This window comes from Phacochoerus africanus, chromosome 2 (genome assembly GCF_016906955.1).
Source record: "Phacochoerus africanus isolate WHEZ1 chromosome 2, ROS_Pafr_v1, whole genome shotgun sequence".
NCBI classification, from domain to species: Eukaryota; Metazoa; Chordata; class Mammalia; order Artiodactyla; family Suidae; genus Phacochoerus; species Phacochoerus africanus.
In genome coordinates this window covers 144,015,601-144,029,854 of record NC_062545.1, presented here as the reverse complement: position 1 = coordinate 144,029,854, position 14,254 = coordinate 144,015,601, and the positions used below count along the sequence as shown (strand labels likewise).

General features: G+C 57.1%; 2 protein-coding genes and 4 non-coding genes across 6 annotated transcripts; 2 read left to right on the top strand and 4 right to left on the bottom strand.

Moving 5' to 3' along the window:
• The first annotated feature begins 719 nt into the window (after nucleotides 1-719).
• Nucleotides 720-785, top strand: LOC125121793 (small nucleolar RNA SNORD109A). The gene has a single exon (XR_007133655.1). It is a non-coding gene; the product is annotated as a small nucleolar RNA SNORD109A (small nucleolar RNA).
• A 5,110-nt stretch (nucleotides 786-5,895) lies between these two features.
• LOC125120773 (basic proline-rich protein-like) lies at nucleotides 5,896-8,349 on the bottom strand. The gene is made up of 2 exons (XM_047769202.1): nucleotides 6,714-8,349; nucleotides 5,896-6,647 (listed from the first exon to the last, which is right to left on the bottom strand). The coding sequence occupies exons 1-2, from the start codon at nucleotides 8,347-8,349 to the stop codon at nucleotides 5,896-5,898; spliced, it is 2,388 nt and encodes a 795-aa protein (XP_047625158.1).
• Nucleotides 8,322-8,415, top strand: LOC125121723 (small nucleolar RNA SNORD116). The gene has a single exon (XR_007133591.1). It is a non-coding gene; the product is annotated as a small nucleolar RNA SNORD116 (small nucleolar RNA).
• A 2,219-nt stretch (nucleotides 8,416-10,634) lies between these two features.
• On the bottom strand, nucleotides 10,635-10,728 carry LOC125121722 (small nucleolar RNA SNORD116). The gene has a single exon (XR_007133590.1). It is a non-coding gene; the product is annotated as a small nucleolar RNA SNORD116 (small nucleolar RNA).
• Nucleotides 10,729-11,512: 784 nt separating this feature from the next.
• Nucleotides 11,513-13,744, bottom strand: LOC125121195 (uncharacterized). Its single transcript, XM_047769466.1, has one exon. The coding sequence runs from the start codon at nucleotides 12,652-12,654 to the stop codon at nucleotides 11,785-11,787; it is 870 nt and encodes a 289-aa protein (XP_047625422.1). The 5' UTR covers nucleotides 12,655-13,744; the 3' UTR covers nucleotides 11,513-11,784.
• LOC125121721 (small nucleolar RNA SNORD116) lies at nucleotides 13,447-13,540 on the bottom strand. Its single transcript, XR_007133589.1, has one exon. It is a non-coding gene; the product is annotated as a small nucleolar RNA SNORD116 (small nucleolar RNA).
• Nucleotides 13,745-14,254: the final 510 nt, after the last annotated feature.

The window sequence follows — 14,254 nt, the reverse complement described above, 5'->3', positions numbered from 1 at the left end:
ATTTAATGTATTTACTGATGTGATTTATATTCTTTATGATGTTTTACTGCAGGTCAAGGGCTAGAACAAGTTTCCATACTTCAGGGAGGAAAGGTGAGCAGCTGCTCTGGTGCTATTGAAATTTTCATTTGTGTTCTGGCCACTGATGTTAGAAATACAAGTTCTATGGGCTCATTTTTTCAGGCACTCAGGGAGAATATTTTTACAATAGATTTTTTTCTGCTATAGGTATGATTTGTTAAAGAGATTCATTATTGTTTCTTTCCTTAATAAATAATAATCTCTTTTTGAAGTAAATTGCTTAATGTTTGAGTCATCGATAGACTTTCTTTTTATACTATTTTATAATGTATGAAATTAATATTTTAGTGAAATTTAAATAGGCCAAAATATCTTTTTGTTATTAGAAGTTCAGAATTTAGATATTTCTATTCATATTTTTACTATTATCACACCTAATTTGCTGCTTCATTTACAAGTGCTAATCCATTACTCTTTGAAATTTTAGTTGACCCAATTTTTTGTAGTTTCTCTGTAGATTTTTAATTTCATTAGAAAAATCCAAAAGTCATATGCCATTTATGCTATGTAGATGAGTGTTCCATTATTCAAGTACTAAATAAAATGTCTACTGTACATGTACTGTTTTTTATTCTCAATTCATTAGAAGAAAATAAACCTGGCTATGGAAATGCTTATTTGTGGGAGGGTGCTTGTCTGGATCGATGATGAGAAAAATTGTCTGAGGATGCTGAGGGACTATTCCAGATGTCAATCTGAGGTCCAGATGTATGCCCCTCTAATAAGACAAATAAGACCCTCATAGCCTGGCTCTATTTAGTGTCTCCTCATTGACAACGTAATACTGCTGTGAGCATGAGTTTTCTGTCAGGGCATGACATTGGCATCCTTCTTATGAGGCCGTATTCATCTTAGAAATACTGCAAATGACCCAAGAGTTGTTTTATTTTTCTCACTTTGAACAGAGTTGTATATGGAACTTGTAGAAAGGAAATGTTCTTGAATAATAAACAAGAAAATGAAAGATTAAATTGAGTGGGTCAAGCAACTGTGATAGATGTTAAAAATCCCATAAGTGTTGGTCTAAAAGAAAGGAACACTAAATGCCTGTAATAAATATTGACAATGGGGTCAAAATTAGTGCTTTGTTATTTTTACTGTTGATTAATTTTTTTTCGAGACTGTATCTTTACTTTTTTCCTGTTATGGTTTTCTGAGGTAGAATGGCTCGAGTGAGGGCCTCCACTTCAGGGAACAGAGGTGAGTAACTATACAATTTTCTTCCATAGTCGTATGTTGTGTGCTTTGTGCTATACACTGAAGTCTCTGTGTTCATCTGTTAAGTGGCTTGCTGGATGATATCTTGATGTGTGCTTTTCTTGTTGATTTCCTTTATCTTCATTTCCAAAGTTTAAATTTTATTTTAGTTGACTTTTGGTTAGACTGACAAGTGTAGAATTTTAGAAAATTGTTGACTTTCTTTTGCCTTCACCTGTGGCATATGGTATCCTGGCCTAGGGATCAAAACCAAGCTCCAGCTGCAACCTACACCCCAGCTGCAGCAACACCAGCCCCTTAACATGCTCTGCCATTGAAGGAACTCCAATTGCTATTTTTTTTAACAGTTTCATATTACAATGAAATATTCTTTGATGTAATTAAGCTATGTTTAAGAGTTTTCTTAATAACTTATTATCGTTTCAAAATATTGACCCTGTGATTGAAATCATCATAGTTAGATCATTTTGATCTGTAGTTAGATCTGTAAGATAATTATGGATCATTATTTCAACTCTGCTCAGTATTGAATTTGACTTTAGTTTTTTTTTTCATTTTTGATGTGAAAAGTTATATATTAAATTTCCTTAGTTCTTTCTAAGGCCATGATTATTTTAAATGATAAAGAACCTTGGGGCACTTCATTTTTCTGAAACACAGAAAATTCAATTTTTCATACTGCATTAGTCTCACAAAATAGGTTGGGTTAATCAAGTGGAGAGATAGTGAAGTTTCACATATCTAATCATAATTTGTTGTTAAAATTGAAACATGTATTAATAAGAAAAATAGTCTGTATTTTCCTTGGCATGATTACCAAGGTCTTGTGTTACCAAAGGCCTGCTGTTTAATACTTTTGAGATGGGTTACTCTGTTTTTCTCGTGACAGAAAATTCTTTGAAGTAATAATTTTTTTATTATTTTGTATGTATGTATGTATTTTAAATTGTTCATTCATTTCTCCAGCAATGTCATTCAAATGACGTCAATAAGAATTTATAAAACATTATAAAGTAGCCATGAACACTAATAACTGCAATATCAGGGAGGAAAAGATCCCTACCAGATAATGAAATGAACGCTAGAAACTATCATTGAAAACATTTGATTATAATCATGAGTGACAGGAACACTAGAACATATATTGTTTTAGCAAATATGATCTATAAATACACAGTTTGTTGATCCATATGATTGTATAAGTAGATTTGTAGTACATGATTCTGTCTTAATGTATAGAATTATATTGACATATAATGTTTATGCTATAAATGGCATGTATTAATGTACCACCTAGATGCTTTTTTTTTTTTTTAAGTATTTTCTCCCTAGAACTGGGAACAAGACAATGATGTCCTGTCACATCACCTTTTTTTTTTTTTTTTTTGCCATGACATACAATGGCTTGATGTGAGATCTCAGTTCCCAGACCAGAGACTGAAACCAGGCTGCAGCAGTCAGAGTTCTGAGTTCTAACCACTAGATCACCAGGGAACTCCCCACTTATTTTTTTTAATTGAAATAAAGTTGATGTACAATATTACAGGTGTACAGTATAGTTACAGGAGTACAATATAGGAATTCACAATTTTTAAAAGTTATACTCTTTGTAGTCATTATAAAATATTGGCTGTATTTCCCTCTGTTTCACGGTATAACCATGTATATTATTTTATACCTAATAGCTTGTGCCTCTTAATCCCCTACCCCTAATTTGTCCCCCCTTCCGTCTTCCCACTGGTAACCACTTGTTTGTTCTTTATATCGTATGAGTCTGCTTCTTTTTTGTCACATTCATTAATTTGTGAGGTTCTGAGTGATGTCCTCGTCTGGTTTGGGTATCATGGTCAAATTGGCCTCGTAGTATGAGTTAGCATGTGTTTCTCCCTCCTTTAGTTTTGGGGAGAATTTAAGAAGTATTGGTGTTAACCCTTCCTTAAATGTTTAGTAGAATTCACCAGTGATGCCATATGGTCCTAGGCTTTTCTTTGCTGAAAGTTTTTTTTTGTTTGTTTTGTTTTTGTTTTAAATTTCTGATTAAACCACTTTACTTAATTGTCATAATCCATTTGTGCCATCATAAGAAGATGCCACCGACTGGGTAGCTTATAAACAATAGATATTTATTTTTTCAAAGTTTTGGATCCTGAAATACTAGCATTGTTGAGTTCAGGGCATCAGTATGGTCAGTTAAAGGCAGTATCTTCACATGGTGGAAGGAATAAGAGAGTTTAGTCGGGGTCCCTTTTGTAAGAAGTGAAGCCCATTCACTTGGTCTCCACTGTTATGGCTTAAGCACCTCCCAAGGGCCCTACTTGGGATTTTCAGGTATGAATTTTGGGGGGACACAAATATTCAGAACATAGCAAAATCTGTTCAGAATTTCAAATTCTTCTTGGGTTATTTTTGATAGTTTTTACTTTTTTAAGAATTAGTCCATTACATCTAGATTGTTTAATTTTTCTGGTAAACGCTTGTTCACTGTATTGTTCCTAATCCTTTTCATTTCTCTGAAGTCAGTAGTAATGTCTCTGTGTTCACTTGTGGCATTAGTAAATTGAATCTTCTCTAATCCTCTCCTCCTCAGTTTAGCTAAAGCATTCTGAAATTTGTTGAATTTTTCAAAGAATTAGTTTCTGGTTTTATTGATTTTATTTTATTTTTTCAGTTAATCATTTCAATCATTAATATGTATTTTTTAAATTTCCTGGGATAACCTTTATTTTCTTCCTCTTTTTGACTTATATTTGAGTTGCTTTTCTTCTTCTAGCTTCTGAAGGCATAAGGTTAGGTTATTGATTTGAAAACTTTTTTTTTTAAATGTAAGTTTTAAAAGTTATATATTTCCCCTAGAGTACAGTTTTTGGCATCTCCTACATTTTAGAATATTGTGTGTTAATTTTTATTCATCTTAAATTCAGAGATTTGCCTTGAGAATAGGAAAATCTTATTTGGTTCATTGTTTATTAGGAATTTGATTCTTAATTTCCGATTATGTGTGAATTTTCTAATTGTCTGTTGCTGATTTCTAATTGAATTCTTTCGTGGTGAACATACTTAGTATGATTTCAATGTTTCATCATCTATTTAAACATATTTTGGGTATTATATCTTTCTATTCTTTAGAATGTTTTATGAGCCCTTGAGAAAATTATGCAAACCTCTATTGTTAGGTGAAGTGTTCTGCATATGTCTGTTAGGTGTAGTTGTTTTATAGTATTATTAAGGTATTTCTGTAATGATCTTTCTAATTATTTCATTGCTTATTGAAGGCAGGATATTGAGGTAACCAAGTGTTACTGTAGAATTATCTATTTCTCTCTTCAATTCTATGCAGATTTGCTTCAATTTGTTGGGACTCTGTTGTTAGGTGTGTAAATGTTTAGGATTGCTATATCTTCTTTTTTTTCTTTTTTCTTTTTTTGGTCTGTTCTAGGGCTGCACCCACAACATATGGAGGTTCCCAGGCTAGGGGTCTGATCAGATCTGTAGGGGCTGGCCTATACCACAGCCACAGCAACGTGGGATCCAAGCCGCATCTGCAACCTACACCACAGCTCACACAATGCTGGATCCTTAACTCACTGAGTGAGGCCAGGGATAGAACCAACAACCTCATGGTTCCTAGTCAGATTCGTTAACCACTGAGCCATGATGGGAACCCCGGATTGTTATATCTTCTTAATTGATTGACTCTTTTATCAATGTTTAATTGACCCATGTATCAATTTTTGTTTGAGAACAGATTTTGTCTGGTATTAATATAGTGACTTTAGCTCTTTTGGTTATAATTTATATGAAATATTTATTTCATACTTTAATTTTCAAACAGTTTGTCTCTTTGAATCTAAAGTATGTCTCTTGCAGATAACATATTGTTGGATCATGTTTTAAAATCCATTTGACATAAATTTGAACCATTTCTTTTTAATGTAGTAACTGATAAAGGAGTTCTACCATTTGTCTATTCATTTTTTCTGTGCATCTGATGTGCTTTTTGTAGTCCTTCACTATGGCAAAAGCCATAGTGTACGTGGGAAGTCAATTCAGTTCATAGGGTAGAGGAAATGTCACAATATACACAGAATGAGTTTTGAGTAACTGAGGTATTTGTAGAGAAAAACACATAGATACAGAGATACAGAGGCTACCTCCTTCAACATACACCAAACACACACATATACAAAGAAAAAAAAAAAGAAAAGCATATACAGAAAGATAGGCAAAAAGAGATAGCAGAGTGAATGTTCAGCAATAAATATAGAAACAAAAACAAAGCCAAACAATCAAGTCGCAGGAGGAGCCAATGGGAAAGGAGCCAGGGGCAGACATCCTCAAGTACAGACCCAGTGAACCAAGCCTGGTGGGGATGCCTTGCCAGAGGCAGGCCCAGGGTGGCCAGCCCTGTATGTGGGCTCTCATTGTATATGTCTGTCTCCTTGAGGATTGTATAGAATCCTCCAAGCAACATTAGCAGGAGAGAAGGAAGATAACTTCAGGGAGAGCATGAGGGATATTGTCAAGCCGGGGATCCCAGGTAGGAGCATAAGGAAAGAGAGCTGGGCCCTGTCTGACTCTAAAGAATGGGGACAGAGTCTATATGCCAGGAACAAGGGTGGGGAACAGACCCAAATGCACTTTCCCCAGGAATGTGGTTGATTGCACAAGCTCCAAGGCGTCCACGGGGTCCTGCCCGCGGTGTCGGGCGCAGAGGGTGTCTGTAGGTTGCGGGTGAGCAGCGGGGGTCTTGGCCTCGGCCGGGCTGCCGCCCCAGGTTCTGGTGGGGAGAGAGGAGGCAGGCCGGGGGGCCTTGCCGTGATGGCCGTTTGGGCGGGGTCGGACGCCTTGGCCTGCGCCTTCACGGGGTCGGCAGGGCTGCCAGTGCCTGTCCCTCGCAGAGTCCCTGGGCGGCATCGGGACCCCCGGGCCTCCTGCGGCCTTTCCCAGAGAGGTGGAGGCGGTGGGGCGCCACGTGGCCCCGGGCGGTGCCCCCGAGTCGGGCTGCGGAATGCGGTCGTGAGAAGGGCAGGAGGGCCCGAGGTCCTGGGCCAGTGTGCGCACAGCCCCGTGGGGGGGAGAGTTGGGTGCCCGGGGCGGCAGTGCCTTCAGGGTGGCGTGGGCTGTGGTGTGGGATATGCGCAGAGATTTGGGAGGCGCGTGGAAGGCAGGCCGGAGGGGTCCCGGGCCCGTGAATGGGCGCTGGGTGCCTGTGCCCCGGCAGGTCCTGGGTGGCCGCGGGGCGTAGGTGTGTGAGCACGCGGCCAGCTCCCGGGGCCGCGAAGGGGTCCACACCCGGGGCTGGGCGTTGAGGCCGTGCGGCGCCCCTGCCCTGGCTGAGGCCGTGTTCCCTGGGAGGGAGGACAGGGAGTTGCGCAGTGGGAGGCAGTGGGAGGTTGATCCCCAGCAGAGCTAGCCACGGCTGCGGCCTGGAGCCCAGCCCTGCAGGTGCCGGGCGGCGGGAGCCGGTGGAAAGGAGGGAGTGCGCTGTGGAGGAAGGGGGGCAGGCGGCGGCGGAAGGGGGCGTGAGTTTCGGTGCGAGGGTCCCGGTGGGCGCAGTGCCTGTTGGGTGTCCCGTGGAGACGCTGGTGCTGGAGTTAGGGAGGCATGGGTGTGCCAGGGTGTGGCACGCAAAGGAAAGGGTCCCATGGGGCCCGGCGGGCCTTCCGGTGCTGGCGGCGGGGCTGTGGCGTGTGCCTCGCGTGGGGCCCGAGCGCCCAACTGGTGGCAGGTTGCGGGAGCCCGGCAGCAGGCCGTCCTGGCGGGTCGCGTTGTGTGCGGTGGACACGCAGCAGGCGTGGGGCGCGGTTGGGGCAGGCAGGCCTCCGGGGTCCCCAGAGTGCCCTGGGGAGCCCGGCCTGAGGGAGCCAGGTCCCGTGCACCCGGGGGCCTGGTGTGGCGGGCCTGGAGGGTGAAGGGTGAGCGAGCCGAGCCCAGAGCCTGGCGGCAGGGGACGCCCCTGGCCATTGGCCGTGAGGGCGAGGTGCGGCCCTGCGGGGTGTTGCACAGGCTCCAGGGCCCTTGGGGTCCCGGAGGGTCCAGCAGAAGGGTCTCTGTTTGGCCCGGGTCCTGAGAGCGTGCTGGGGATAGCGGGGGTGGAGTGCAGGTGTGCCCGTGGGGGCCCCGGGTCCAGGGCCCGCGGAGAGCCGCTCTCGGGGCGGAGACCTCCCCCGCGGGGGCACGGCCGCGGTCCGGGCTGAGGCTCCTGCAGAGCGCTCTGGGCCGCGTGTGTCTCTGCCTGCGTGGGCAGGCAGGGTCGGTGGCCGGAGCGAGGGTGTTTCCCCATCGGGGTGAGGGGGAGAGCCCCAGGGAGGGCGTTGGGGCGGAATCGGACTCGGGGTTGGGGTGGCCTCTTCTGAAGCTGGGAGGGGTGCGGGTGGGCAGGGCCTTAGGGAGCCTGAGGGAGGTGGGGTTCCTGGGGGAAGGGTGTGGAGAGGCGGCGGGGGCGGCCCGGGTGGCGCTGTGGCGCGACAGCGAAGGGGCAGTGCTGGCCCCTGCGCGTGGCCCTTTGGCGGCTGGGCAGCCAGTGAGAGGGGGGAGGCCAGGGACAGGTGGCAGCCAGGCTGCCCACAGGCCCTGGGCGGTGGGGGGCACGGCCCCTGTGCCTTGGGCAGCTGGGCCCCTCGCTGAGGCGTGCTTCTGCGTGTCCGTTGTCGCCCTGACCCAGCTGCTGCGGCGGAGAAACGGAGGCCAGCACGGGGAGCGGAAGCCGGAGCCTGTCGGGAGAGACCCCGGGAAGGCCAGTCCCTCCTGCCGCAGGGAGGCGTGTTGGCGTGCGGCCGGTGGCGGGATCGATGGCCACCTGGTAGGCGATGGTAAGCGGCAGTGGCCTGCGCCAAGGTAGCCCCTGGGGCGCGGTCGGTGGCGCCGGGACCCGCACCCGGTGCTCCCGGGGGTGGAGCTGACCTGCTTGCCCGCGGTTGGGCTCGGGACCCTCGGGGGCGCGGCCGGGAGGGAGCTAGCTGGCTGGCCGTCGCGGCGGTGGGGGCTGTGGCGGTGCCCGTCCCACGGGTGTGCCCGTGCTCGGATCGATGATGACAGCCACAAACGCATTCCTTGGAAAATCTGAACAAAATGAGTGAGAACTCACTACCGTCTCCTCATCGCAAACTGAGGTCCGGCACGTGGCTGCCACAGGGGACGTCGGGGGAGGGTCGCGTTGCCTTGGCTCCCTTGAGTGCGCGCAGCCCTGGGGCGCAGGTGGGGGCAGGCAGGCGTCCAGAGGGCCATGGGGAGAGGAGCCTTGGGGCTGGCCTCCTCGAGGGCAGCCCCGGGGCCCCGGGGCCCCGGTGCCCGGCGGGAAAGCCTTGGGAGAGGCAGGCCCAGTGTGGGGTGGGGTGGGCTGCCTGCGGTGTGCGTGAGCGCCGCTGGGCTCTCAGGCCTGCGGCTGCCTCCTTGAGGCGTCCGCGGGGTCCTGCCCGCGGTGTCGGGCGCAGAGGGTGTCTGTAGGTTGCGGGTGAGCAGCGGGGGTCTTGGCCTCGGCCGGGCTGCCGCCCCAAGTTCTGGTGGGGAGAGAGGAGGCAGGCCGGGGGCCCTTGCCGTGATGGCCGTTTGGGCGGGGTCGGACGCCTTGGCCTGCGCCTTCACGGGGTCGGCAGGGCTGCCAGTGCCTGTCCCTCGCAGAGTCCCTGGGGGGCATGGGGACCCCCGGGCCTCCTGCGGCCTTTCCCAGAGAGGTGGAGGCGGTGGGGCGCCACGTGGCCCCGGGCGGTGCCCCCGAGTCGGGCCGCGGAATGCGGTCGTGAGAAGGGCAGGAGGGCCCGAGGTCCTGGGCCAGTGTGCGCACAGCCCCGTGGGGGGGAGAGTTGGGTGCCCGGGGCGGCAGTGCCTTCAGGGTGGCGTGGGCTGTGATGTGGGATATGCGCAGAGATTTGGGAGGCGCGTGGAAGGCAGGCCGGAGGGGTCCCGGGCCCGTGAATGGGCGCTGGGTGCCTGTGCCCCGGCAGGTCCTGGGTGGCCGCGGGGCGTAGGTGTGTGAGCACGCGGCCAGCTCCCGGGGCCGCGAAGGGGTCCACACCCGGGGCTGGGCGTTGAGGCCGTGCGGCGCCCCTGCCCTGGCTGAGGCCGTGTTCCCTGGGAGGGAGGACAGGGAGTTGCGCAGTGGGAGGCAGTGGGAGGTTGATCCCCAGCAGAGCTAGCCACGCCTGCGGCCTGGAGCCCAGCCCTGCAGGTGCCGGGCGGCGGGAGCCGGTGGAAAGGAGGGAGTGCGCTGTGGAGGAAGGGGGGCAGGCGGCGGCGGAAGGGGGCGTGAGTTTCGGTGCGAGGGTCCCGGTGGGCGCAGTGCCTGTTGGGTGTCCCGTGGAGACGCTGGTGCTGGAGTTAGGGAGGCATGGGTGTGCCAGGGTGTGGCACGCAAAGGAAAGGGTCCCATGGGGCCCGGCGGGCCTTCCGGTGCTGGCGGCGGGGCTGTGGCGTGTGCCTCGCGTGGGGCCCGAGCGCCCAACTGGTGGCAGGTTGCGGGAGCCCGGCAGCAGGCCGTCCTGGCGGGTCGCGTTGTGTGCGGTGGACACGCAGCAGGCGTGGGGCGCGGTTTGGGGCAGGCAGGCCTCCGGGGTCCCCAGAGTGCCCTGGGGAGCCCGGCCTGAGGGAGCCAGGTCCCGTGCACCCGGGGGCCTGGTGTGGCGGGCTGGAGGGTGAAGGGTGAGCGAGCCGAGCCCAGAGCCTGGCGGCGGGGACGCCCCTGGCCATTGGCAGTTGAGGGCGAGGTGCGGCCCCTGCGGGGTGTTGCACAGGCTCCAGGGCCCTTGGGTCCCGGAGGGTCCAGCAGAAGGGTCTCTGTTTGGCCCGGGTCCTGAGAGCGTGCTGGGGATAGCGGGGGTGGAGTGCAGGTGTGCCCGTGGGGGGCCCCGGGTCCAGGGCCCGCGGAGAGCCGCTCTCGGGGCGGAGACCTCCCCCGCGGGGGCACGGCCGCGGTCCGGGCTGAGGCTCCTGCAGAGCGCTCTGGGCCGCGTGTGTCTCTGCCTGCGTGGGCAGGCAGGGTCGGTGGCCGGAGCGAGGGTTGTTTCCCCATCGGGGGTGAGGGGGAGAGCCCAGGGAGGGCGTTGGGGCGGATCGGCCTCGGGGTTGGAGAGGCAGCCGCAGGCCTGAGAGCCCAGCGGCGCTCACGCACACCGCAGGCAGCCCACCCCACACTGGGCCTGCCTCTCCCAAGGCTTTCCCGCCGGGCACCGGGGCCCCGGGGCCCCGGGGCTGCCCTCGAGGAGGCCAGCCCCAAGGCTCCTCTCCCCATGGCCCTCTGGACGCCTGCCTGCCCCCACCTGCGCCCCAGGGCTGCGCGCACTCAAGGGAGCAAAGGCAACGCGACCCTCCCCCGACGTCCCCTGTGGCAGCCACGTGCCGGACCTCAGTTTGCGATGAGGAGACGGTAGTGAGTTCTCACTCATTTTGTTCAGATTTTCCAAGGAATGCGTTTGTGGCTGTCATCATCGATCCGAGCACGGGCACACCCGTGGGACGGGCACCGCCACAGCCCCCACCGCCGCGACGGCCAGCCAGCTAGCTCCCTCCCGGCCGCGCCCCCGAGGGTCCCGAGCCCAACCGCGGGCAAGCAGGTCAGCTCCACCCCCGGAGCACGGGTGCGGGTCCCGGCGCCACCGACCGCGCCCCAGGGGCTACCTTGGCGCAGGCCACTGCCGCTTACCATCGCCTACCAGGTGGCCATCGATCCCGCCACCGGCCGCACGCCAACACGCCTCCCTGCGGCAGGAGGGACTGGCCTTCCCGGGGTCTCTCCCGACAGGCTCCGGCTTCCGCTCCCCGCGCTGGCCTCCGTTTCTCCGCCGCAGCAGCTGGGTCAGGGCGACAACGGACACGCGCAAGCACGCCTCAGCGAGGGGCCCAGCTGCCCAAGGCACAGGGGCCGTGCCCCCCACCGCCCAGGGCCTGTGGGCAGCCTGGCTGCCACCTGTCCCTGGCCTCCCCCCTCTCACTGGCTGCCCAGCCGCCAAAGGGCCACGCGCAGGGGCCAGCACTGCCCCTCGCTCTCGCGCCACGCGCCACGCCGGCGCCTCCCCCTCCCCCCCACCCCCCCCCGCCCTGCTCCCCACCCCCTCCCACCAGCCCCCCCCACCCCCCCCACCTGCCGACCCCCGCCCACCCCGCGCCCCTCCGCACGCCCCCCGCCGCCTCTCCACACCCTTCCCCCAGGAACCCCACCTCCCTCAGGCTCCCTAAGGCCCTGCCCACCCGCACCCCTCCCAGCTTCAGAAGAGGCCACCCCAACCCCGAGTCCGATTCCGCCCCAACGCCCTCCCTGGGGCTCTCCCCCTCACCCCGATGGGGAAACACCCTCGCTCCGGCCACCGACCCTGCCTGCCCACGCAGGCAGAGACACACGCGGCCCAGAGCGCTCTGCAGGAGCCTCAGCCCGGACCGCGGCCGTGCCCCCGCGGGGGACGTCTCCGCCCCGAGAGCGGCTCTCCGCGGGCCCTGGACCCGGGGCCCCCACGGGCACACCTGCACTCCACCCCCGCTATCCCCAGCACGCTCTCAGGACCCGGGCCAAACAGAGACCCTTCTGCTGGACCCTCCGGGACCCCAAGGGCCCTGGAGCCTGTGCAACACCCCGCAGGGCCGCACCTCGCCCTCACGGCCAATGGCGAGGCGCGTCCACTGCCGCCAGGCTCTGGGCTCGGCTCGCTCACCCTTCACCCTCCAGGCCCGCCACACCAGGCCCCCGGGTGCACGGGACCTGGCTCCCTCAGGCCGGTCTCCCCAGGGCACTCTGGGGACCCCGGAGGCCTGCCTGCCCCAAACCGCGCCCCACGCCTGCTGCGTGTCCACCGCACACAACGCCACCCGCCCAGACGGCCTGCTGCCGGGCTCCCGCAACCTGCCACCAGTTGGGCGCTCGGGCCCCACGCGAGGCACACGCCACAGCCCCGCCGCCAGCACCGGAAGGCCCGCCGGGCCCCATGGGACCCTTTCCTTTGCGGGCCACACCCTGGCACACCCATGCCTCCCTAACTCCAGCACCAGCGTCTCCACGGGAGACCCAACAGGCACTGCGCCCACCGGGACCCTCGCACCGAAACTCACGCCCCCTTCCGCCGCCGCCTGCCCCCCTTCCTCCACAGCGCACTCCCTCCTTTCCACCGGCTCCCGCCGCCCGGCACCTGCAGGGCTGGGCTCCAGGCCGCAGGCGTGGCTAGCTCTGCTGGGGATCAACCTCCCACTGCCTCCCACTGCGCAACTCCCTGTCCTCCCTCCCAGGGAACACGGCCTCAGCCAGGGCAGGGGCGCCGCACGCCCAGCCCCGGGTGTGGACCCCTTCGCGGCCCCGGGAGCTGGCCGCGTGCTCACACACCTACGCCCCGCGGCCACCCATGACCTGCCGGGGCACAGGCACCCAGCGCCCATTCACGGGCCCGGGACCCCTCCGGCCTGCCTTCCACGCGCCTCCCAAATCTCTGCGCATATCCCACATCACAGCCCACGCCACCCTGAAGGCACTGCCGCCCCGGGCACCCAACTCTCCCCCCCACGGGGCTGTGCGCACACTGGCCCAGGACCTCGGGCCCTCCTGCCCTTCTCACGACCGCATTCCGCGGCCCGACTCGGGGGCACCGCCCGGGGCCACGTGGCGCCCCACCGCCTCCACCTCTCTGGGAAATGCCGCAGGGGTCCCGGGGTCCCGATGCCCCCCAGGGACTCTGCGAGGGACAGGCACTGGCAGCCCTGCCGACCCCGTGAAGGCGCAGGCCAAGGCGTCCGACCCCGCCCAAACGGCCATCACGGCAAGGCCCCCCGGCCTGCCTCCTCTCTCCCCACCAGAACCTGGGGCGGCAGCCCGGCCGAGGCCAAGACCCCCGCTGCTCACCCGCAACCCACAGACACCCTCTGCGCCTGACACCGCGGGCAGGACCCCGCGGGCGCCTCAAGGAGGCAGCCGCAGGCCTGAGAGCCCAGCGGCGCTCACGCACACCGCAGGCAGCCCACCCCACACTGGGCCTGCCTCTCCCAAGGCTTTCCCGCCGGGCACCGGGGCCCCGGGGCCCCGGGGCTGCCCTCGAGGAGGCCAGCCCCAAGGCTCCTCTCCCCATGGCCCTCTGGACGCCTGCCTGCCCCCACCTGCGCCCCAGGGCTGCGCGCACTCAAGGGAGCAAAGGCAACGCGACCCTCCCCCGACGTCCCCTGTGGCAGCCACGTGCCGGACCTCAGTTTGCGATGAGGAGACGGTAGTGAGTTCTCACTCATTTTGTTCAGATTTTCCAAGGAATGCGTTTGTGGCTGTCATCATCGATCCGAGCACGGGCACACCCGTGGGACGGCCACCGCCACAGCCCCCACCGCCGCGACGGCCAGCCAGCTAGCTCCCTCCCGGCCGCGCCCCCGAGGGTCCCGAGCCCAACCGCGGGCAAGCAGGTCAGCTCCACCCCCGGGAGCACCGGGTGCGGGTCCCGGCGCCACCGACCGCGCCCCAGGGGCTACCTTGGCGCAGGCCACTGCCGCTTACCATCGCCTACCAGGTGGCCATCGATCCCGCCACCGGCCGCACGCCAACACGCCTCCCTGCGGCAGGAGGGACTGGCCTTCCCCGGGGTCTCTCCCGACAGGCTCCGGCTTCCGCTCCCCGCGCTGGCCTCCGTTTCTCCGCCGCAGCAGCTGGGTCAGGGCGACAACGGACACGCGCAAGCACGCCTCAGCGAGGGGCCCAGCTGCCCAAGGCACAGGGGCCGTGCCCCCCACCGCCCAGGGCCTGTGGGCAGCCTGGCTGCCACCTGTCCCTGGCCTCCCCCCTCTCACTGGCTGCCCAGCCGCCAAAGGGCCACGCGCAGGGGCCAGCACTGCCCCTTCGCTCTCGCGCCACAGCGCCACCCGGGCCGCCCCCGCCGCCTCTCCACACCCTTCCCCCAGGAACCCCACCTCCCTCAGGCTCCCTAAGGCCCTGCCCACCCGCACCCCTCCCAGCTTCAGAAGAGGCCACCCCAACCCCGAGTCCGATTCCGCCCCAACGCCC

Bases quoted from the DNA above. Each gene is read 5' to 3' on its own strand.
- LOC125121195 (XM_047769466.1), bottom strand. From the start codon at position 12,654: ATGGGCGCTGGGTGCCTGTGCCCCGGCAGGTCATGGGTGGCCGCGGGG.
- LOC125120773 (XM_047769202.1), bottom strand. From the start codon at position 8,349: ATGCGTTTGTGGCTGTCATCATCGATCCGAGCACGGGCACACCCGTGG. The intron at 6,648-6,713 runs GCTAGCTCTGCT...CCTCCCTCCCAG, and splicing joins GGCTCCAGGCCGCAGCCGTG to GGAACACGGCCTCAGCCAGG.